At 36.7% G+C, this 23388-nt stretch overlaps 1 protein-coding gene across 26 annotated transcripts in view; it reads left to right on the top strand.

The window, feature by feature from the left end:
* The window catches only part of CDH18 (cadherin 18), a 548209-nt gene extending 526169 nt beyond the window's left edge, over positions 1-22040 (top strand). For 24 of the 26 annotated variants that reach the window (XM_080580190.1, XM_080580181.1, XM_080580180.1 and 21 more), the window contains 3 exons: positions 3071-3188; positions 14828-15079; positions 16652-22040. In XM_080580190.1, coding sequence (XP_080436316.1) covers positions 3071-3188; positions 14828-15079; positions 16652-17154 — 873 coding nt within the window. In that variant the 3' untranslated portion in view covers positions 17155-22040. The remainder of the gene's footprint in view (positions 1-3070; positions 3189-14827; positions 15080-16651) is intronic. The other 2 variants (XM_080580193.1, XM_080580196.1) reach the window with 1 other exon arrangement.
* Positions 22041-23388: the final 1348 nt, after the last annotated feature.

Below are 23388 nucleotides of genomic sequence, written 5' to 3'. Positions count from 1 at the left end.
TTTTCCCTCCACAGCTCAATTTATTAACTCAAGAAAAAAAAATAAGAAAATGTACTTAAATGAACCTTCCTAAGGCATCCCAAACAGAAAATCAGAAAATGTTTGTGAGAAGATGATAATTTCCATGCTGAAGTGATATAGCTTTTCTCCCTTAGCAGTCACCTTGTTGAGAAGGTAATTCTGTATCTTCAACAGTTTCCAGATGAAGCCTAGTAGATATTACATATAAAAGTAGATAAAGCAGCTGTAATTTGATCTTGGATGGTATCCAGTGTTGGAGAATTCTGAGTGCTAGAAATATACTGATTTTCTGAATGATTGTGAAATGTAGCCAATGGAGGAAGATGTAATTTTGCAATCTTACATGAAGTACCATTACAAATGATTTTTTCTCTTGCTTCAAATATGATTCATTTTGTTACTTTTAAGAAAATGGGAATAGATAGTGGCTTAAAAAAGGTTTAAATGCTTTGTTCTGAAAAGTGAAGGAGTGAAATGTTGACAGTTTTCTGAGTGTTTCCAAGTTCAATGTTTATCCTGACAGAGTATGAGACAGTTATAAAGTCTCACTAGCTCTACTAGTCATACTGATTAAAAAGATAACATTATTTCTGGGTGTTTTTCAGAAGAATAATAGAAAAAGTTGTGATAGTAGTGAAACGTATTTTCCCTGACACTATCCATCACTGTAAAGTAACACACACACACACACACACAAAGCACTTTTTCAGAATCAGGGTGTATAAATACTGTATTGCCAACAAGCGCTGCCTCACCCTGGATGCTGTTATTTCTAATAGCCAAAGGAAATCAATGTTAGCTGGCAAGGTATGCCTCTGCTGTAAGTCCGCTGTGTGTATATTTACTTGTTCATTGATTCCGTTCAGAAAAGGATCTGAGCAGAATTGGGCACCAGCTCTATGTCCTTTTCAATTAGTTCTCCTTCATTCTTGAAATTCTTTCTTAACTGTTTAACTGCCGCCTTAAAAAAGAAAGCATAGCCCTTCCATTTCATCTCTTAAGTAAGGTTTATGGCAGCTGAGTTTGTGTGTCTACATTTTTATTTTAATCAGCTGTGGTAAGGTGCATGTTAATGTCTGTTAGCAGGCCAATTAGTTGGCCTATTAATTAGAAAAGGGCTAGGAGTACCTTTGGTTTGGATGTCAAACTTGCACAGTTTTGTTCTTTACCTCTAAATGAATGTCTTCAAAATAGAAGAAAGCAAGAACCTGTTCTGAAAGAGTGTGAACCTTTTCCTTTTAAGAATAGTTCTGGTAACACTATTCTGACCTGTACTATTATACATATGAAGTCTATTTTCCACATGGAAAAGTATGATTTCTCTACCATCTGATGCTGTAGTTTTTGCATACATTTGTGTAATCGGGGGATACTCAAATTTTCACGTGTAAGATAGGAATGTAGACAGAATGTTTTGTTGAGTTTTAAAATGCATCTTAATCGCAAATAAATTTAATATTAGTCTTGTGGTACTTGTGGCATTTTTTTCTGCAAAATGGTGTGTTCCTGAAGCCAGATTCTGAAAAATATCATGGAACATTTTATATAAGAGAGGGCAGCAGGACAACGTTTATCTACTAGGCTGTCAAATGCATGTCATCTCTTGAAACTATACTTACATCAACTGTTGTTTTTGTCTTGCAACATTCATACCATTTCAATACTAGTAACTAAATATATGTATCTAAGAAAATGTTATATGTCTATTTTTACATGGTAGTTGTTTCAACTACATATACACCATGGTTTTCAAAATTTAATACAGAACAACTAGCTTTTACCAAACTTTTCCCCAGTATTGCCAAGCCTTTGGCAAACTTCATGATTATAGACATTTCAGATTGATCTTATGCTACAGTTTGGCAAAAAAAAATTGTGAGAAACTTTTAAAATATTCTTAGCAGTTATCAGCAATATTGTTAACTGTCTAAGACATGCATAGTCTATAGAATATACTGTCTTGTATACAACAGAATAACCATTGTAGTCTATTGGCTTTAAAATGTATTTGTTTGACTTCTCATGTGTGAATGGAGCTAGAGAACTGCGGACTGTCTTTTAGTTTTAAAACAGAACAACAAGCCCACACTGTTTATGCTTCAGATACAGTCCAGACAGACTGCAGCTGAACACGGAACAAAAAAATTGTTATGAAAAGAGCCCCTCTCCCTTCCCTTTTTACATTTCCCTCAGGATATCTATCAGCTCTGTGCAGCACTCTGTGTGGGCTTCACTGGATATATCACAAGAACAACTTTTATTAAATTCTATTTTATCACTTCAGCTTCCAGGCCCAGCACGAAAATGAAAGTGGAGGTAGAAATATTGCTTGGTCACACATTCCAAAAGCTTAGCTCAGTTTTAGTGGAAAGTAAATTTTAAAAAGTAAATTTTAAAAATCATCAGGGCTTTTGAAAGTAAAGGTTTTACCTTTCAAAAATGCTTCTCCTGTACATGGCTGCTACATTTAATTCTGTTCCTTTTGGGCAACCCAAACTATACCCAAGAGTGGCTGCTGTTCTTCATCTTCTGTTATGTGGCAATGCAAAACTGTTTCTTAACAGGAATTTTAAACAGAGAGCTGGTATTATATGCCTGCCATTTTGGTTAAAATATTATTTTTCCTAACTACGATTGAAGTACATCAAATTGTTAGGCTGTCAAGCAAGATGGTTCATTGCATAGACCACCCCAGTTCAGGCTGAATTTTCACTCTATAAAAATAAATATTTAGGCAAAAATGTAATTCTGAAGGTCACCAGGAGGCAGTGCTGATGATGAAAATCTCTACCAGGATTTGTACCTGTACTGTATTTGAATGTCAGAAAGTACAGATGCTTTTGATGCTTTTATCTAGCTCTGAGGTATGGTTCCTAAAATATTTTATGCTAGAGAACTCAAGCTAATGGCCTAGTCATTTCATCTGTTGAATTTAGTAGCAGTCAGGTAGAAAATTAAAATAAGCAAAGTTTGAACATCCTGCTGACGTCAGATAATATATGGTGTCAAGTTCCAATTTCAGCATATTCACTGTCAATTTTTATTTCAGGTAATTCAGACTATTACTGCAACTGACAAAGATAACTCTGCAAATGGGGCAAGATTCCATTTTTCTCTTGATGAAGGGCCTTCTTTGAATCCCAACTTTACTCTAAGGGACAATGAAGGTAAATCAAACACAGACTTCTTAGAAGTGTGTCTCTGTTTTTTTCTGGGGTGTCTCAGTGAACAGAACAATTTCCATGCATTTCTTGACAGAAGGGGAAAATTAATCTGTCTTCACTGAACTGGTTGATAACAAGGACACGGTGTATACAACATATTGTGAACTACAAATAATTGTATTCTGTTTCTTCTTTATATTCCATTTTATTTTAACATTTATAGTTCATATATCCAGGGATGTTTTTAGAAAGTGGATTAATGAAATAGGTGTTGGCATTTTGGTCTGTTGCTAGGTGAATAGTACTGAGTGGGCACTTTCAAGGTTATTACCTTCCTTAAAGGAGAAACTAAGAATTTAAAGGGCATAAAATGTTGAATACGTGTTTGCATTTATGGATGTGATATCAAGAGTAGGTCTTTCAGGGCTTCCTGAGTGATCTCTTCATGCCCTTCCTAACAAAGTGTGCCTAAAAAGCACAAATAGAAAAATATAGCAGATGTGCCCCCAAGGAAAAGAGCCTTCAGAGTCACTCAGCCACATTTCTTGAATCAAAGAACCATCCAGCCTTTCCAACAACAACAACAAAAACAACAACAAAACCCCACAACTTCACTATTTTTGAATATTGCCTTATGGTTTCCATTCTACGGCCTGATGAAAATGAGAATAAACTTTAAATGCTCGTCTGTTGCTTTCCTCTTGGACTCTTGTGCCCGTGAGTATATTGTGTGTTTTTGTTTGTACGCACGTGTGGAAATGTATGGTGGTTGGCTTTGTATTAGTTACATTTTTGCAGTAATACCATGGAATACTTTCTGAAATCTTACAGATCACTACACATCCTTAATGACTGAGAAGCATTAACTCCATTATTGTACATATGACACATACAGTGAGATTTAAAATATTTTTCACAGATTTTTTGTATCCATTTTTAAAACCTTTCAGGAAAGGTGACTACATAATCTTCCTCAGGAATGTGTTCCAATATTTAACTATACTTGGAGTAGAAAAAAAATGAGTCATGCTGTTGGTTCGAGCTAGATTTGTGGCCCTCATATTCTAGTTCTAAAAGAAATCAAGCCAATATCTGTCAGTATTTAAAAAAACAAACAAAAAAACCTAACATTTGATGGACTCACTCATATATTTTAAATATTCCTTAAGTGATGGCTCCAGCCCTTTCCCAGATTGGTCCATCATTTCCACTCAGATTATGATGGAGCATTCCTGTATTTTTGCATTTGAGACTGAGTCAAATATACTCATTGAGTATTACACTGTGATCTCATGTGAAAGACTATAACCACATTCATTTGAAATAAAATACTTACACCAAGCTGTACATTTGAATAACTATTAAAATTGTGTTTCATGATGAAGTGGGTATTTTATGTTTTTGAACATGTTTAATTGGGATCTATATTATATGTAATCATTACCATTAGAAAAAGGCTGTGTTGTGCTTTAAGGACTGCACGACAACGTAGGTTATTTATCTATACAGATTTGTAAAAGGGTGAGAATTTTTCATAAATCTCCAAAGTGGTAGTGCTATGCTTTGGATGTAAGCATGCAGGAGTAAGTAATCGATGCTTTCTTTTTATTTGCCCAAGAGAAGTGAACACTGGCTTTACCGCCAACAGCCGAAGGCAATGTGTGGAGCATCCTAATTTGGTTTTGACAGTGTGCAGTGGGGGAAGAAAGTGGACTAAAGGTGGTCTTTAAGATAAAGACCTATTGTTCATTATGTTTTTCTTTCACCTAAGGAGATACAAAAAACTAAGCATGCATTTCCTGTAGCATCTTGCATAAAACTACTACACAAACAGAAACGCAGAAACTCCAGAAATGTTTTCCAATTTGCCCATATACTTAATGCAAAGACATTTTAGCTTAAATCATAACATGAAATTTAACAGTAAGTAGCCAGAAAACTTTAAAACATTGGCACAATATTATTCAGCATATGACCTTTTGATTCTGTTGCATAGACACTGCCATTTAGGGGGATCTTTTTTTTGTGACTCAATCTATTTGTACAATACAAGTGAAACACAAAGTACATTCACAATATCTAGTTATGTCCCACTTACAACTTTCGTATTTATCATCTATTCCTATTCAGAAATTGAATTTCTGCTACTTCGTATTCTAGGAAATGGCTGAGAGATGGTGGGCAAAAGAGGTATTTCCTATGTCTGACAAGTTCACACTTTTGAAAAATCTTGTTGTTGAGCATCAGCTGTTAAAATGGATCAGAGTGTTCCTAAGGCATGCTAGCTGCTATTTTTATTCCTGGATTTAATAATCCAATAATGGCTGATTTTCTGGTAGGGTGTTTTGTTTTGTTTTGTTATGGTGTTTAGTTTAGATAGAAATAGAAAAAAAGTCAATAATTGCCATAAGAGAATTTTCACTAGTGTTTTGCAAAATGCTAAAAAACGAAAACTCAGTGTCAGATTGAAAGTGGTAGCCAGTGATAGCTGTATCCGTCACTGGAAAGCTATATTCCTCTTGCAGTTATCTTTGGATCAAGTCACCCTCTCCTTTTATTTCTTCAGGACAAATGATTCGTTTCACAAAAAGCTCAGTAGACATTTTCTTTCCTTGCTTTCATAATCCTGAACAGCAGAATTCTGCACTGACTTTGAGCCCCAATGTACTATTTCATGAATGTTCCTATACTGTATTATCAATAAAGCTGCAAGATCAAAAAACTCTACAATAGTGAACTGGATCCTTAAATTTTAGCACATATCCATGCACTTTCACTGAAATCTAGAAGTGTTATGCAAGCATAAGATTTCATAATTTGTCCCTACATACCTGCATATACTACAGCAATATTCAGTCCCAACATGTTTATGATTCAGGTCAAAAATATTCCATGTCTTCAGTAGACGAAACAGATACTAAACTGTCAGTCCATACAATTGATTGTATGACCAGTTAAGCTTATATCTCTTGAGCCTGAGCTTGTGCCTTTACTCAGTAACAATACACAATGTTAAAGCTACAACCCTTGAGTACGCACCCTCAAAATACAGAGCTTAAAACCGTTAGGGGAGAATACAGGACTATAACAAATACGCAGTCTAGCTGGACCTAAGAATTGGTTGGGTTACCTTCTGGATATTGTTGTACTTTATGACTTTCATTTTAAAGGAAAAAGGAAAAGACAAAATATGACACCTATTTCCCTACTGAATATCTTATGCTACACTACATTCTTTGATGCTGGGTGAGGTTTTTTTATGTACTGACAAAATAGTATTCAGAGAGAGTAAAAGTTTAAGAGTGTGACAGACAGCAAAATGATGTAGTATCCATACACATGTAAGCAAGACAAGACAAGAGCAGCAATAAAATTTCTTTGCTATACAAAGAAAATGCATTAGATTGTAATAATTCCCTGAAGTCTGTAATTTTAGAAAACAAACCTAGGGAATATGCTTTTTCGTCTGTTTGCGAATTGTACTTATGATGGTTTTTTAATGAAAACAGGTCTGTTTACAATTTATTAGGTCCAGGAAAGTGTTGTAATTTGTTTAAAAACCTTAACAGCCAAATACTTATTCAATTTTGAGGTACTTTTGTTACAGTTTGGATATTACAAGACTAGTATGCAAGATACTAGTACACAAATACTACTAGACTTCTTTCACTGTGGTTTCTAGGATGTTCTCACAGATAACTTTGAGATCCTTTTAATTAGTGTGTAATGCCTTAAATATACAGTTTTTGCCTAATCAGAAAAATCTGCTACTGGATGTCCCACTTAAAATTTGCCTGGGCACTATGAGACTAAAAGTAACTTCTGTTGAAGAATTGGAAGAAAGATGAAAGAGCCCCTTCAGAGCAGAGCTTGTTCGTAGAATCATGGAATGCTTTGGGTTGGAAGGGATCTTAAAGATCACCTGATTCTAACCCCCCAGCCATGGGCAGGGACACCTTCCACCAGACCAGGTTGCTCAAAGCCCCATCCAACCTGGCCTTGAACACTTCCAGGGATGGGGCATCCACAGCTTCCCTTGGTAACCTGTTCCAGTGCCTCACTACTCTCTGAGTGAAGAATTTCCTCCTAACATCTAATCTAAATCTACCCTCTTTTAGTTTAAAGGCATTCCCCCTTGTCCTATCATTCCACTCCCTAATAAGGAGTCCCTCCCCAGCTTTTCTGTAGGCCCTCTTTAGGTACTGGAAGACTGCTATAAGGTCTCCCCAGAGCCTTCTCTTCTCCAGGATGAACAACCCCAACTCCCTCAGCCTGTCTTCATAGGAGAGGTTCTCCAGCCTCTTGATCATCTTTGTAGCCTTCCTCTGGACTCGTTCCAATACTTCCATGTCCTTCTTGTGCTAGGGGCCCCAGAGCTGAACACAGGACTACAGGTAGGGTCTCACAAGAGCAGAGTAGAGGGGGAGAATCACTTCCCTTAAGCTGCTGGCCACACTTCTTTTGATGCAGCCCAGGATACAGTTAGCTTTCTGGGCTGCAAGCTCACATTGCCAGCTCATGTCAAAATTCTCATCAACCACCACCCTGAGGTCCTTCTCCTCAGAGCTGCTCTCAATCCATTCTCCAACCAGCCTGTATTTGTGCTTAGGATTGCCCCAGGCCAGGTGCAGGACCTTACACTTCGCCTTGTTGAACTTCATGAGATTCTCACAGGCCACCTTTCATACCTGTCAAAGTCCCTCTGGAAGGCATTCTTTTGAAGCGCTGAATTTTAAAATTACACTTTTTTTATCCTTGAAAATTTGTATTTTTTCCAGATGGTCAAGGTATAGTTGATATATTTGTCAAAATTCAGTAGTTTGATGGAAAAATGCATGTGAGCATATTTAACTGTTATTATAACCCTAACCATTAATGTATAGACACATGCATATGCATAGTTTCTTTCACTGTCTGAATTTATAATACATATTATTCCTCTTTGCCTATTTTGTTACCTGCTTGAGACCTCTTGCAGAAGTTACACCACACTTTTCAGGGATCTGGCAAAAGACTGAATCCCCAGAGAACAGATCACTTAGGTTCAAGAGAACATTTATGAATTTTATGCACTGTATGGCAAAGTTTTGCTGGTTTTGCTCCCCCCCTCCAAGATATATGGTCTATAATGGATGCTTCAATGGGTCTTGTAAATTTCCTGGACAGTAAGTATTTGTGCAGTGATTATACAAATTCACCCAACACTGCCAATAAGATTTGTACATTCTCTTATCTTTGGAAATTGCAACTGCTGACTTCTGAAAGTAGACAAAGTTTACCTTACTTTCAGGGAAAAGCAACTCACTAGAGAATGCTTAGGATTTGTTCTTTTCTTTTATTTCTTCAGGACAGAGGTTTCATTTCACAAAAATATTTACAGTTTTATTTTTCCCCTCTGCTTCTCAAAGATTTGGCTTTTTGAAAATTGCCCGTTGATGGAGAATGTTTGGGAGATGAAAAAAGGCAGGCTGGTTTTCTAACACTGTTCTTTTGGAGATTCCTTTTTGTTAATGTTGTGACCACAAGATACCTTAAAATCTACATATGTGGAGGCCTGCTGTTATTTAAAATCTAGAGCACACTGAGCCCAACAGCATCTGTATAAAATGAAATTTCTGATGTGTTCATCTACTTATGCCTGCGATGCAAATTAGCATTTTTCCCATGTTGAAGTTCAAAACTGAGTCCAAAAAGCATTACCTGGCATGACTGTTATTTATGAAAAGAGCAACCTCCAGAGAGCAGTTCATCCCATGCCAGCATGAATTCCCCTGCAGAATTTTCTGTTTATCTCTCTTCCCTGGTATGTACAAAATTCTTATCTCCAACCATATCACACAAGAAGTCCGTGGCAGGGCAGTGAACTGACTTTAGGACTGTTAAGTTGCAAATAAGCATGCCAGTTACCATATCTTCACTCCGTGTCTTAGTTTCTCTAGAGCATCTGAAGTGGCAGTAAAGAAGGCCATGTTGAACCCCACCCTTTGCAACCCAATTTAAGTGGGAAACATCTATGTAGTTCCTGCCTTTGTTCACATCAAAGATGTGGCATGCTCTCTCTGGTTCTTCAGTATTGCAACTTCCTACTGCCCTTCAATGAAATATACTCCTGTAAAGAAGATAAATTGTAACTGTAGGAGAGTTATGCGGAAGAGGAATGATATCTGAGAAAGTGCAAAATTAGCATTATACATGATGTCAGTAAACACAAACCATGGAACATCTGTCACTGCAAACAGGTTGAATGCCAGCCTGAACAGGAGTTTTCACAGAAACGATATATAAAAGTAAAAAGGGAATTCTTCCTCAGACCTGTGAACATCTTTGATCCTTTTATGAATAATTAAGTTGGATCTAAGATTGAGCAGATAGGTAAGTTAGTGCATAGCGTACAGGTTCAGTGCTGCTACCTCTTGGTGTTTCACAAATCAACTCTAAAGCAAATAACTATGTTTCAGGCCCCAAATGTCTGCTAAGTTGCTTTCACTGAATGAGAAAGGAAGCCCATTAGCAGTTGCTTTGAAACCAACACAAAAGAAAACAAAATATTTCCAAGAGTTATCAGGACAGAAACGAAACAGAAATGCCTACCAATATAGTACTGCATAAACAGATTGACTGATCTCACTTTAGAAATGCTACTCATTCTAATATATTTTCTTTTGGTTTTAATTAATTATGACTTCACAGAAAATTTAGAAAAGTTGAACTGCTTATATAAGCAGAGCTGAAAATTAAAGCATGCCTTAAACTATAAACAGGTTTTTACTCATTTTTTCCCATTTCTCTTGTGCCTGCCTATAATCTATAACGTGTCAAAGGAATTCTCAAATTGTGAATAATAAATAAATTAGTATTCTCCAAAGTGCTCCAGTAGTCACCTTCCTTGGTGTTATCATTGTATCTCAGCTTCTTTGATTTTACTATGCCTTCCTGTCTCTTCTGAGTTCAGAAGCTCGATGTGAAAAGGCAGAGGTGATAGGAAGAGGAATGTGATAACTGCCTGGCATGCAGCACGCAGTCTGGCTTAACAAACTGCCACATCTTCAGAGTGTGAAGAGCTGCTGCATTACAGCCATGCAGAATTTCCCATCTGTAACCTCAAACCCACTTGAGAGGATGTTCTTATGTTCTAACTTGCTGTGTGTGCAAAGCACAGCCCAAATATGAGAAGGTTTAGTGGTCATGAACTGGAGCAATGTGCACCACAGGGAAGCAGATGAATCTTTCTTTCCCTATTGTTGTTAATTTTCCCTTAGCAGCCAACCCTTTCATTTCCAGCAAGCCCAGGTTCTTACCATACTTCTCAGGGGTGAAGTTCACAGTCTAAATCTGTAGAGAAAAAAGACTTTCCTTCCAGGCTTGGAAGAATCAGATCTGCAGCTTGCAGCATCCTAGTGCTATTGCTGCTATCCTATGCACTTGTGTTCCTTGAGTGTCTGCTGTATCTGTTTTCAGTTATCAAATGACTTTCTCAGTCCATGATCCCCTCTCCTCTCTTTCAAACTAGCTTTCTTGTTGTAACATATTATTATTATTATTATTATTATTATTTCCCTTGGTAAACTCTTTCCTAGGTCGTCAGCACCTGTCTTCATACTTGGCTGCCTTTAGCTTTTACAGTTTGTGGGATTTTTTTGTTTCATGCCGAAACCCTTGTAAAAGCTGCTCCTTCTTGTAAAAACTTCCTTCTCAATGGGTCCTCCAGAAGTTTTTGATACAGAATGTAAACAGCTTAATTAAAAGATGGAAACAGGATACAGTTGATACTGCAGTCTGTCAATTTCTGTTTAAAAATTTAAATCATTATAAACAGAACTAAAATTTCTCATTATTATTATTTTTATTTTTTTAACGTTATATATGACAAACTTCTCCTGCTCAGGAATCCTAAATTTTACTTTGTTATATTAGGTCAGTGATGTTTTTCTTTTCAGCCTGCATTTTCGTCATTGCTTCTCTAGCTGTGTCTAGCTGTGTCTAGCTTCTCTATACTGGATCCCTCACTCTTTTACAGATTTATGCCAGAAGGAGGGAAAGAGGAGGTCACGCTTTCCTGCTCAGATTTTAATACTGGGGCCTTCTTTGGATATAGGCACAGGAAGATTTGCATGTACAAAATTTTGTAGGATTTCATAGAATCGCAGTCATATAGGTTGGAAAAGACCTCCAAGATCATCTGGTCCCACCTTTATTTTCATAGTTATGCAGACAAGGTAGATGAAGTGAAGTGTCTGGGGCTTGTAGACACTAACAGAAATAATGTAGAGTATTAAGCAGAAATGAAGGACTGTTCTTATTATTGGTAGTAACACTTGCTGTCACCTTTTGGAGTTAGCAGAGTAAGATCTGAGAATTTTTTTCTTCTGGGATGAGAGACATGACAGATGTTAATATTAATGCTTAGCTCATGGATACGGTGTCACTTATTACCAATAGGGAATTGCATTTCAGGCTTAGTCCTTGAACACATCTGTAGGTTTTTGAGGTGTTATTTCTGGATAACTTTGTTGTGTGATTGTCATCTTCTCGTTTGTTGTAACTTGAAATATAATTCCCTTAGAACTGTCATTTCTTTGAAATTGCTTTCCTTTCTTGCTGATAAGTGTGTCCTAAAAAGTGCATGTGGGAGTGTTGCACCTCACTAATGACTTCAGTGGGATTTCTAGTTGACCACTCAGACTTTAGCTTATTGTGGCAGTATTGGTGCTGAGGGAGAAAACAAAGAACAACCCCAAACGAAAACCAGGACTGGTCCCATTATCTTGCAATGAAACTTAATAACATAGGCTGGCTGTGAACATTATATAGCAGTTGGCCTTGGTACCTCCTCTGGACCCCGAGCAGTACCCAGTGGACCTTAGATTTCATTATTATGTTTCTTTTCTGAGTTTATGAAATATTATGAAATCTGTAATTGCAGCCCAACAGAGCAGTGGTATTACCATAGCATGAAAGGAAGCTATGTTGTACAGAGTGTAGCACAAGGCTGTTTAGGGATGCTTAAGGACCTGCAGGCTGTTGGAATAACACTGAAGCACTGTGTAAACTGGGAGGAGTAAACTTGTGCATGCTTGTCCACACTGCTTGCTGGGAGGGTTGCTGGTATATGCTGTTACCTCAGGCTGTGGCTAGGTTTTATGTGAGAGTCCTAGTTGGTCCAGACCAACAGAATACCAGGGAGAGTGCTGAAATTCAGCAGTGTGAGTGATCACTGTTCCTGGGATCACACTCACTCCCCACCCTTGTTTTGTTTAACAGCCTGCAAGTTCAGGAGATGAAAAGAGAAATTGTAGAGAGAAGTTCTGCTAATAAGCTGTTACAAGGAGCATTTCAAGAGAGGGAAGGAATTATAAATTGGATGCTGAACAACCAGAAAGTCACTGGAGTTTTTAATGTATATGAGGGAGATGATGAAGAGTTTCTTTCTGAATATAGAAGAACAGAAGCAGCAGTCATCACCTAGTGTGTATAATGAGAACATTAATTTCTTTTTATGCAAAATATGTATTCATTTGAAATTCTGTACTAATCACAAATATATGTGTTTATTTCTGCTCTTGGGCTGTTTCTGGAGCTCAATCTGCTACTGCTTTGGCAGCTGACAGACAGACCAACTACAGGTCATTTTGTATTCTGTGGTGGTTTCCCTGTTTGAACCCTTGAAGATTTTTATCGATGTCTTCCAGCAGTATTAGGGAAGTTGGGACTGACAGTCTAACATTAAAAAATAGAGTGAGTGGCAAATGGGAAAGATATTATAAAAAAAGCAAGCCAAGAGTTTTTTGTTTTTGTTTTTTTTTTTATGCAACATTAAGTAGCAGAAAGATAAAACAGCTGCTTACTTTGCCCCCTAACTTTACCAATATATGTGCCGAAAAATTAAAAGCCATGCAGACGATCTACCTGTTTGCAGTCTGTGGTCTGTAAGGTTATGAGTTTGTTTTAGGAGTATTTAAAATACATCAAGTGAGATTGTTCAGGTACTGCATTTAATTAGATCATATGTGTATCAAAGAACAAGCTGTTTCAATTTTGTTAAGTTAGACTTACGACTTTTCCATATATTTTAGAATTAGATCAGCAAAGCCTAGTAAGACTTCGATGGTGGGCACAATCTGTAATCATGGCCTTAAGGCTACTACTCACTCTGCTTTAGGGAAGAATTTTCTTTACAAAATAAATGCAATCTGAATCTGTGTTATCAGGCTTAATTTCTTCAGTCATTTGACTCCTTTATGAAACAGAAAAATTTCTTTCCTAGTCTAGATGCTGAATAATCTGGAAATAATTTATTTCTTAACAATAATATGATGAAAAATTTAAGCATTGCTGAGAACACCATGGTATGTTTTATGAGGTTATAAAGACCAAGATTAAGCAAGAGAAGAATTAAAATTTAATAGAACGTTTATAAGAAAAATATAAATATTTCTGCATATCATATGCTTTAGGTATACAAGAATCATTTCCACAACACTATGTCAAATGAAAACCCTGACTTAATATATATCTTTTCATCAGCTCTGTGTTGGAGTTCTTCTATGGACTATAAAAAACACTTTTACTTTGGAATATGTGTGTACCAAAAGTATTTTATCTGTGGAAATAACATTTTCATAATGGTCTCCAGTTTTGCGTTGTATATCTGTGGGCTCTTATTCAAGAGCCAGTACTTTTAAAGTGGCAGCAACAAACTGAAACGAAATTTTAAACATATGAAATTATGATGTAAATATATTATCATAGCATTTCTTCCTCTGCACTCTCTTTATGCCGCTTAAATTTCTTGAACTTGAAGGGACATGTGTGGCAGTTTACCATCCCAATTAGTGCCCATAAATGCTCTTGCAGTGTGTGTGTAGTAGCATTAGTATTCTCATTGACTGTAATATATGCCGGACGGGCCTGTAGGTAACATAATGGTGACAAAATGTTGCATCACTTTCTCTCGCCTTTCCTTACCTACCTTTGGCCTTTACTGGTTTAGAACAACTAGTATCTGCTCTCTCCTTCTCCCTTCCCCATTCCCCTTCCCTTCCCCATTCCCTTTCCCTCTCCATTTCTCTTTTCTTCTCCCTCTCCCTCTCCCTCTCCCTCTCCCTCCTTAACTACATCTTCGTCTTGACCTCCCTACAGCATGAGTCCTTTCAAATATTTTCTGAAAGCTTGGGTGATCTATAAAATCTATCACAAACAGCAAAATGTGAAAGTTTTATTTTAACTTTTACTAAAGACATTTTAACTTTAATTTGAGAATCAAAAGGACTTTATGTTGATGAATTCCACAACAGATATTCTTAAATTTCCTGGTATTCACATTTACAGGTGATATACACAGCATATCATAGGATTAAAACACTTGAAAACTGGGCCCAAAATGTTTGCCAAAGTTCACTTAGACTCTAAGACATGAGCATAAATAATCTTATTTATGCAATTCTAGTTACTTTGCCTTGTCTCCTCTTCATCCTCCATTGGCCAGAAATGCTTCCCAATAAATTTAGATCTAGATTATGCATTTTCACAGATTAGGATTGTGCAATTCTAAAATGCCCAATGCTTCTACTGGATAGGAAACAAACAGTTAATAACATTTTTCATTTTTGCTTCATTAAGATTTTTTTTTTTTGATACCGTAGATAACACAGCCAGTATCCTGACTAGAAGAAGGAAATACAGTCGAACTACTCAAGATATCTATTATCTCCCGGTTTTGATTTCTGATGGTGGAGTGCCCCCTCTCAGCAGCAGTAGTACTCTCACAATTAGGGTTTGTGCTTGTGAGAGAGACGGACGGGTGAGAACTTGCCATGCTGAAGCTTTTCTCTCCTCAGCTGGGTTGAGCACAGGAGCTTTAATTGCAATCCTGCTCTGTGTTGTCATTCTTCTTGGTAAGTCATTTTCAATATTAAGTACTGCCATCCTTCCACTGGCTGTCTGAATGAGACAGGGCAGAAATTTTTAATATGATATGTTTTTGATCCTGAAGCTGCCTGGTAGTAGAAGGTAATTAGAAACACATAGCTGTGATTAGGGGGGAAAGGTTTAGCTAAAATTCATAGGAAAAATGCCTTTAAAGTACATTATTGAATACTTGGAATCCACTAGAAATACTTTTTCAGAGGTTATCAAGTAATTAGCACTGCAGATAATTTTTTTTGTAATTTGGAAAGATTTCAAAAAGCCACTGACTCTAATTCCATGTCTGGAACAGTGTGAAAAATTATAGAAAAGAGATGAGGAAAGCTTTTTGAAATGCATTACACTGTAAGAAGCACCATTAGCACTGTACAAAAGCCATTTCTTAATTACCTTTGTGGGATAAGCTGATAGCAATGCACAGCATAATCCACAGAGGCAAGGGACATATGAGACAATATGATGACTCCATTAGATAAATGTCCTTGCAAGTGCATTTTCTTTCCACTTTTTTTTTTTTTCTTTCTTTCCCCCCCCAGGCCAATTTCAATGTTACCCATTAGTTAATGTTCTTTTATTTATTTATTTATTTATGTACTTATTTATTTATTGTGGCAGAGGCACAACTTGCTAGGTACATATTCCTGTACTATTTATGTGCCTTTCTACATTCTAATAGAGATGGCAAGAAATAATGTGAATTGCACTGTGACTCACATAGGAGATTTTGAGGATTTTTTTCTGAATGCTCTACATTTTCTAAAGACTACTTACATCACAGCTTACTTCAGAGCTTCTTTATCAAAAAAGTATTTTAAAATGTATAGTAATACATTTAGTTTTAAATCTTGTATTTTATCATACAAGATTGAACATTCATAAGAGAAAAAATAAAGCTTTTACATTTTAATTAGATATATATTCTGAATATTGGTCTCCATGAAGATCTGAAAGCCCTTAACAATGCTTCTGAAAAATGTCAGCCTTAGTTACTCATTTCTCATTTATTGAAGGGTGTTATCCCCTTTTGTGTTCTTTATGAGATTCCTAATAATCTAACCAGTGGATTTCATTATTGGCTCAAAAAACACTAGCAGTTCCCACAGAGGAAATACACATTAGAAGAGTGCTCTTTACTGTCCCTTTGGAAGACTAGTATTGGAAGTTTCTAATTTTACAATAGCACTATTAACTTTCCCCTTGGTTGTCTGTTGTCTACCTGTTACACTTTGGTAGGTTGCTATGTTAAAAAACAGCTGTATAGATTTCATGGGTCATTTCCAGGCATGCAGTAATCTATCTTCATGTAACAAACACATTATACCTCAAAGGTAGTGCTCACTTAGGACTATAAGTAGGCTCTTTTCCAAATTGAATATGTGCCTGATGTAATGATACTCCAGTTCAAGGCCAGCATAATAATATCAGAATGCAAATATTAGCCTGAAAGGATTACACTTCTGTATTCATGACTTAGTATCTGCTATTTCTGTAGCATATATCTACTTTGAATGTAAACCTTAAACCTAATCTAATATCTGCAGTTTTCTCTTTAGCAATTGTGGTCCTTTTCATCACCCTAAGACGTAGCAAGAAGGAGCCCTTGATCATTTCAGAAGAAGATGTCCGAGAAAATGTTGTGACATACGATGATGAGGGTGGTGGGGAAGAAGACACAGAAGCATTTGACATCACAGCACTGCGTAATCCATCAGCTGCTGAGGAACTAAAATATCGGAGGGATGTTCGTCCTGAAGTGAAGCCTGTGCCCAGGCATCATCCCTCTTCAAGCCTCGACAGTGTAGATGTTCAGGAGTTCATTAAACAAAGACTGGCAGAGGCCGATTTGGACCCCAGTGTGCCCCCATACGACTCCCTACAGACATATGCCTATGAGGGTCATAGATCAGAAGCTGGATCTATCAGCTCTCTGGATTCAGTCACAACACACTCTGACCAGGATTATAATTACCTTGGTGACTGGGGGCCTGAGTTCAAGAAGCTAGCTGAACTCTATGGGCAAATAGAATCAGAAAGAACAACTTAGTTGTAATTCCCAGAACAACTGGAGATAGAACGACAGCAACAGTAACAACAAATGAATACAGTACTTGGAACTGAGCAAGTTGTACACAGTTACTGTAGAACAAGTGCCCTTTTCATATTTGAAACTGGGTTCTCCAACTGGAAGAAAGTAAAATTTGAAAAATACAGAAAAAAGAAGCTATTGTCCCTTGTGTATATTTTTTAATTGCTCAATAAAGTCTGTGGTACCATATCTGTAACAGTACCTAAAGTAAAGCCAAGCAATGACACTTTCATTGCAATATGCTTAACATCTCCAAGCTATAGTAAGTTATGGTCATGCCTGTATAGGAAGATAGCTGACGGAAGAATGAATTTCTTGCAGGTGGTTTTGATGTTGCATTTCTAGCTGTGCTCTAGGCCTTGTGATCCCAGTGTGAGGTAGCCAGTGGGGTTTACTATCAGTGTGAGAAGTTCTGAGAGTCAGTTTCCTTTAACAGAAGGGATAAGCCACACCTGTCCTCTTAAATAAATGGTCCTTTGACAGTTTAATCTTACTGAATTAGCAGGTTGCATTGAGATGTCGTTTAATTATGTCCTTCATAATCTTTTCATCCCTAACCAGCTAACAGAGGGAGGGCATCATTAGCTGTCAGCATGAACATGGCTCTAGCCCATAACCCCAGAGCTGCTCTGTTACTGTGTGCTAGAGGAACTGTTGTTTCCAGGGTGTGTGCTTTTTCTTTTTGTCTTTTCATGGGAACACCATTCATCTAAATGGAATGGATCCGAAGTACTCTTTATGCAGCAAAGCAGATGAAGCATAGGTCCTTTCAGTAAAAACAATGGCAGCACCATTAGAGTATGCAGTTATTTGGTTCACTGTGCTTCGCTTATATCAATAGATGAAGCTTTTGAAGTCTGAATCTAGGAGCAACAACAGTCTATTTATGACACAGAGTTCTTAATCATAATGTGTCTATTTCTGTGTGTAACTAAAAGCACAATAGAGCTGCTGGTAAGACACTGGAATGGAGAAAATTGAAAACGTGAGATTAAGATGATGATGCTTTTTTTCTTTTTAGTTCAATTTATGGATATTTCATTTCTCTTGCAGTATTTTCTATCTAAGCAGAGCAAGCCTTTTTTTTTTTTTTTTTTTTTTCCTCCTTGTTTCAAGCATCATGGGAACAGAAACATTTTAAGTCAGTGGAGGGTGAAAAAAATAAAATGTGTTATTTGGGGGGTTCATATGGATTAAATAAATTGATCTTTCATGTTAGTCATTTTTTGAGAATTGTAGAACTTGCTCATTAAGCTGCTTAACACCTAGTTCAGCAGATTTATATTTCCCTTTGTTTTGTTTGAAATTTCAGCCTTTTGTTTGTCTGTCTTGTGATAATACCATGAGAGGACCAGGAGTCCATATCCTATGAAGGATTATGGCTGATAAGATTCACTATCTATTACAGCCTTTTGCTTTTAAGATGATTGTAGCTTTGCTTATGGAAGTGGACTTTTATAATATGTATTTAATAGAGAAACTGTTCAGGGCAGAAGCTGTGTACTATTTTTCTACTCTGTGGGTTGGTGTGGAGAGTGACATATATCTGAACACTGCACAAGATTCTTCCCTGTGCATTTCAGGTACCACTTATCCTTCAGCTTGGAAGAGGAGGGATTACTTAGAATCAAAGAATCACTTAGGTTGGAAAAGACCCGTAAGATCATCAAGTCCAACCATCCACCTACACTACCAAGTCTACCACTAACCCATGTCCCTTACTGCCACAGCCACGTGTCTCTTAAATACCTCCAGGGATGGTGATCCCACCCCTTCCCTGGGCAGCCTACTCCAATGCTTAACCATTCTTTCTGAGAAGCATTTCTTCCTGACACCTAATCTAAACCTCCCCTGATGCAACTTGAGACTGTTTCCTCATGTCCTGTCACCTGAGAAAAGGGACTGACACCCTCCTTGCTGCAACTTCCTTTCAGGTAGTTGTAGAGAGCAATGAGATCACCCCTCAGCTTCCTTTTCTCAAGACTAAACAACCTCAGTTCCCTCAGCCTTGATTTCTAATACCTTCACCCACTTCATTGATCTTTGCTGAACGCATTCAATCTTCTTGCTCCTCCTAGCAGGGTCTGTATTGCTGACCTACAGTGGGCCACACAGGTGAACACTTCCCTTCTTTACTGTATGGATGGGTAGGTCATAGATATGACTGAAACTTTTGATCAGTCCTACTTTAATAATTGTCATTCCTTTTAATAAACTCCCTCCCAAGATATTGTTGATTTATTTTGGTTTACACAGCCTTCTGGAAAAATAAGCAAGTAGCTTTGGAAGAAGCTTTTCAAGCTCTAAAAAATACTGTTTGCTCTTACTTCTAAAATTGTTTTTTAACTATACTGTTTTCATTGCAATTTGAAAATTATATCTTTTCTGTCAACATCCAAACTCACAAACCAGTTTAGACGGGGGGGAAGCCCCAAACCCTAAAATGTTCTGCTGATGATTTGAAAGTAGTTCCCTAATCTCTGTTCAGATTATTGTTGTTGTTTTTTAATTTTTACCAAATACAGAATCTTCTAAAAAAATAAAAATACTGGAGAGATTCTCATTTTAGAGTACAATTAAACTGATGCTTTAATGCAGTGAGATTTATAATTGGGCTGAGAATGATTTATGTATTTTCTTTTTTGAGGATAGAGTTTTGAGGATATATTTCAGTTTCGTCCCAAATGAAGGAACTAGTAGTGCAAGATTTTGTGAAGATATATTTCCTTTTGATTTAGATCACACTTGCTTTATGTCAACATCTCAGTTTTTATACTGTATGAGTGGAGTGCTAAGAAGAAAAGTCTTTGAACGTTAGTAGTACCATGAGCCGTAATAACTTGTACCACATATGCATGAAAGCTGCATTCATTGTTATATTATAGTTTTGAGAGCCAAGAGTTACTTATCTTTATGTCTGTTCCCTCTGGTCTTACACCAAAGCAAGGAAAATCAACTGTGTTTTGTACTTTATGTGGTATGCCAGTCATTGTTTTCTTTTTATTTGCATCATAGAATATTTGGGCTTAAAAGCCAACAGGAGCTAAATGCAGCGACATCAACAATCAATCAACTCCTAATGCTCATGTTCTGATTAAGTTAATGAGAGAAGGAGGTCATATCTCAGAGAAATAAGAATCCCCTTTTCACCATTTCTGGTGCTCTTTCGGTGCTGTACAACACATGCATTGTACCCACAGCCCCAGGAATTCAGAACCATTTAAAATTCTGCAGGGTTATTGAGACTTCTGCTTATTCTGCGGTGTGTCCTGTTTGGTATGTCCTATCCATGGTGATCGCCAAATGTGCTTTTCTGTCATGTTACGTCTGCATGCTTGCTATGCTTACTGTTTTTTACTCCAATGCACATCGCAGTGCCGTGTTGTGTGCATGACAAATAGCAGAATATTAAATCTTCAGGGCCACAGAAGAAGGTCTCATGATGCAGAAAGAACAGGTTTGCAGATTTCTTTCCCTGATCCCACGGAATTTTCCTTTGGTACTTGGTGTCCTATGAACAAATTTAAACTATATTTGAGAATTTCTGTGTTCACATTGATTAAACTGGAAGAAAACTAACACTGCGTGTCATGGAAGGTACAGTCATTTTGTAGCACTGCTGATTTAAACAATGTGTAAATTCAGTGGAAGTATTGTGGGAAAGTCTTTCCTAGATAATGATTAAGTCTGGTTGTTGCATACGTCTGGACTTTGCTTAAAGCTTTCATGGACCTTTTGTATAGTCATATTCTCAAATGTGTTCCAATTATCCCGAATAGTAATTCTGTTGCCGCTGAACAACTAAATGCTGAAAACTGCGAGTTTTACTTAAGCTGGAAGATACAGAGTAAAGTTAGACGGTACATGGAAAGGGATACTTAAGACATTTCTGATTTAGATTTTATTTCTGCTACAGCTATTCAAATAATTGTGTGTTTACACCCAATTAATTAGTCACTTTAAACAAACCCTCTTTCTTGTAATGGTGGGAGCACTCAGTATGCTGTAATCTTGATGTGTCATCTGAGAAAATGGTATCTATGAGATGTAAAATATATGCTGTCAACCTAAAACAGTAAAAAATTCAATTTAATACACTTTAAAGAAAAGGAAGAGTTGGAATTCAACGGGTTTTGGATTAATACATTGTAAACAGTTTGTTTATGAGTGTTGCCATGTTTCATACACTTAGAACACTGTAAAAGTTGAAAGTCATTTCACTCTTATGCACTTTATTTTTTGCATTTCTTTGTAGAAAATCAAAATAATTGTAAACATTTTTGTTTTCAATTTCTAATTGATGCAGTTGTTTTAGTTGCAAATACTGCAAGAAAATGTCTATGTGAAAATATTCTCACTGGTATTTAAAAGAAATTGCAAAATTTCTATGCTCTAATCCTTTGTCAAATCATCCTTTAGAAAAAATAATAATAATAATAATTAAATATATATATATATATATATAAATATTGGACCAGTCTGGAGTTAACCAAACTTACAGACTCACACAAAGGAAATGTTCTATATACAGAGGAGAATATGCAATTATGCTGCCTAGGGTAACTTTGTGGATTATAAAGTGCTAAGACCTTGTACTTGCAGTATATATAAATGGCACAGTGCATTCTAAGGAACATTAGGAGTGTGTTGCAAGTATTGGGCCATCCTTATTTTTCCAAAGTCTCCAAAAATATATATATTTTTTTTAACAAAAGAATAATGTAAAGTATACCTCCTTATGCAAGTGTTACTGATAGAAATTGTTACATTTTCTTTTAATAAACAAAAGGGACGAAAACTTTTATTCGTATTTTTCAAATAAAATATGCTCTTTGCTATGGTGATGGGTTATTGTATTCCTCATCACAACTAGAACGGGTTATTTTTTTTTTCACTTCTGTATCTTATACTCACCAAAGAACTGAAGGTGTCAAAGGGAACTCTGTCTTTAAAAATGAGCTGTGATACAGCAGTATTAATGAGGTCAATGTCAGAAATGGTATGGTAACTTTAAATAGACTTTAATGCCTGGTATAGTCACTCAGTTATGTCACTAATTCAAAGACTGTCTTACATGATTATTGCTACAGATGGGTAGGGAGAGAGAGAGAGACTGAGAGATACTTTGCCACAGACTGCAGTATAACTGCTAAATGGTTCATTACTTTTACTTCTGGCAACTATTGCACTCCAGCCATCACTGTCCTGAAACTGAAATACAGCATTATAGGATGAATACATTATCCACATGAGTGAGTTAGAGAATTGCACATCTACGAAACCAGATTGGTGGTAACAGCCAGGTTTATTATCCTAAGTTGACACAGAACAGAAGAGAAAAAAACAGGCAAGGACATTCCCAATGATTAATCTCAGGCACCTGAAATAGCAGTGTACAGGAATCATTCATTCTTTCTCAAATGAATTAAACAGGCTTTACCAACAAATTACGTCTTAGAAAACAGTGATACGATGGCTTACAGGGAACTTGTTACATGTAATACCTTCTTTCACAGACTGACAGAATTCAAAAATAAAGCTGAGGTTGACAGGAAATGGAAATACAATTTTGTTATAGGACTCATATGCACTCTGCGTTACTGCCCACAGGCCAGTTTAGGTCATGTACCACACCATTCTATGCAATTCTCACATGTGCCTCAGCAAAGCCCCAGAGAAACAGCACAGTGAGAGATTGTTCAACTGCAAGATAAATATTGTTAGCCTGAAGCTGAAAGCAAGTTTTTTGTCCTCATTTGAGATGTTTAAACATTCTACAGAATATTTATAAGGATTTTAAATTATCTTTCATATCTAAGATTCAGTGGATACTCTCTCTCTCTGTCTCAGCAGAGCTTATTATCTTATATTATTGTTAAATTTCAGGTTGCTTGAAATCCATTCTACTTTTATTCTTGGCAAAATGTATTACTTACATTTAGGTACAGAGTCTCTTCAAAAGCTAGAAAGCTTTTCATGTGAGTTTTGTATAATGCTTCTGTGGGCTTCATGTCTCCCTGAGGCACTTCAGTGCTTTGTAAATCCTAACAAATCCATCAACACACCTCAACCTTTAATTAATTAACAGGAAAGTCCTGAAGATCCAACAAACTCTTTCTACATTAGCTGCCTCTAAATTTGATTTTTTTCATTCTGGAATTATGTGCAATATAACATATTATAGGTGATGGG

Source organism: Anser brachyrhynchus, assembly GCF_964034855.1.
Source record: "Anser brachyrhynchus genome assembly, chromosome: 2".
Lineage (NCBI taxonomy): Eukaryota > Metazoa > Chordata > Aves > Anseriformes > Anatidae > Anser > Anser brachyrhynchus.
Note: the sequence above shows the minus strand (reverse complement) of the source record. Positions and strands in the feature narration are given on the sequence as shown.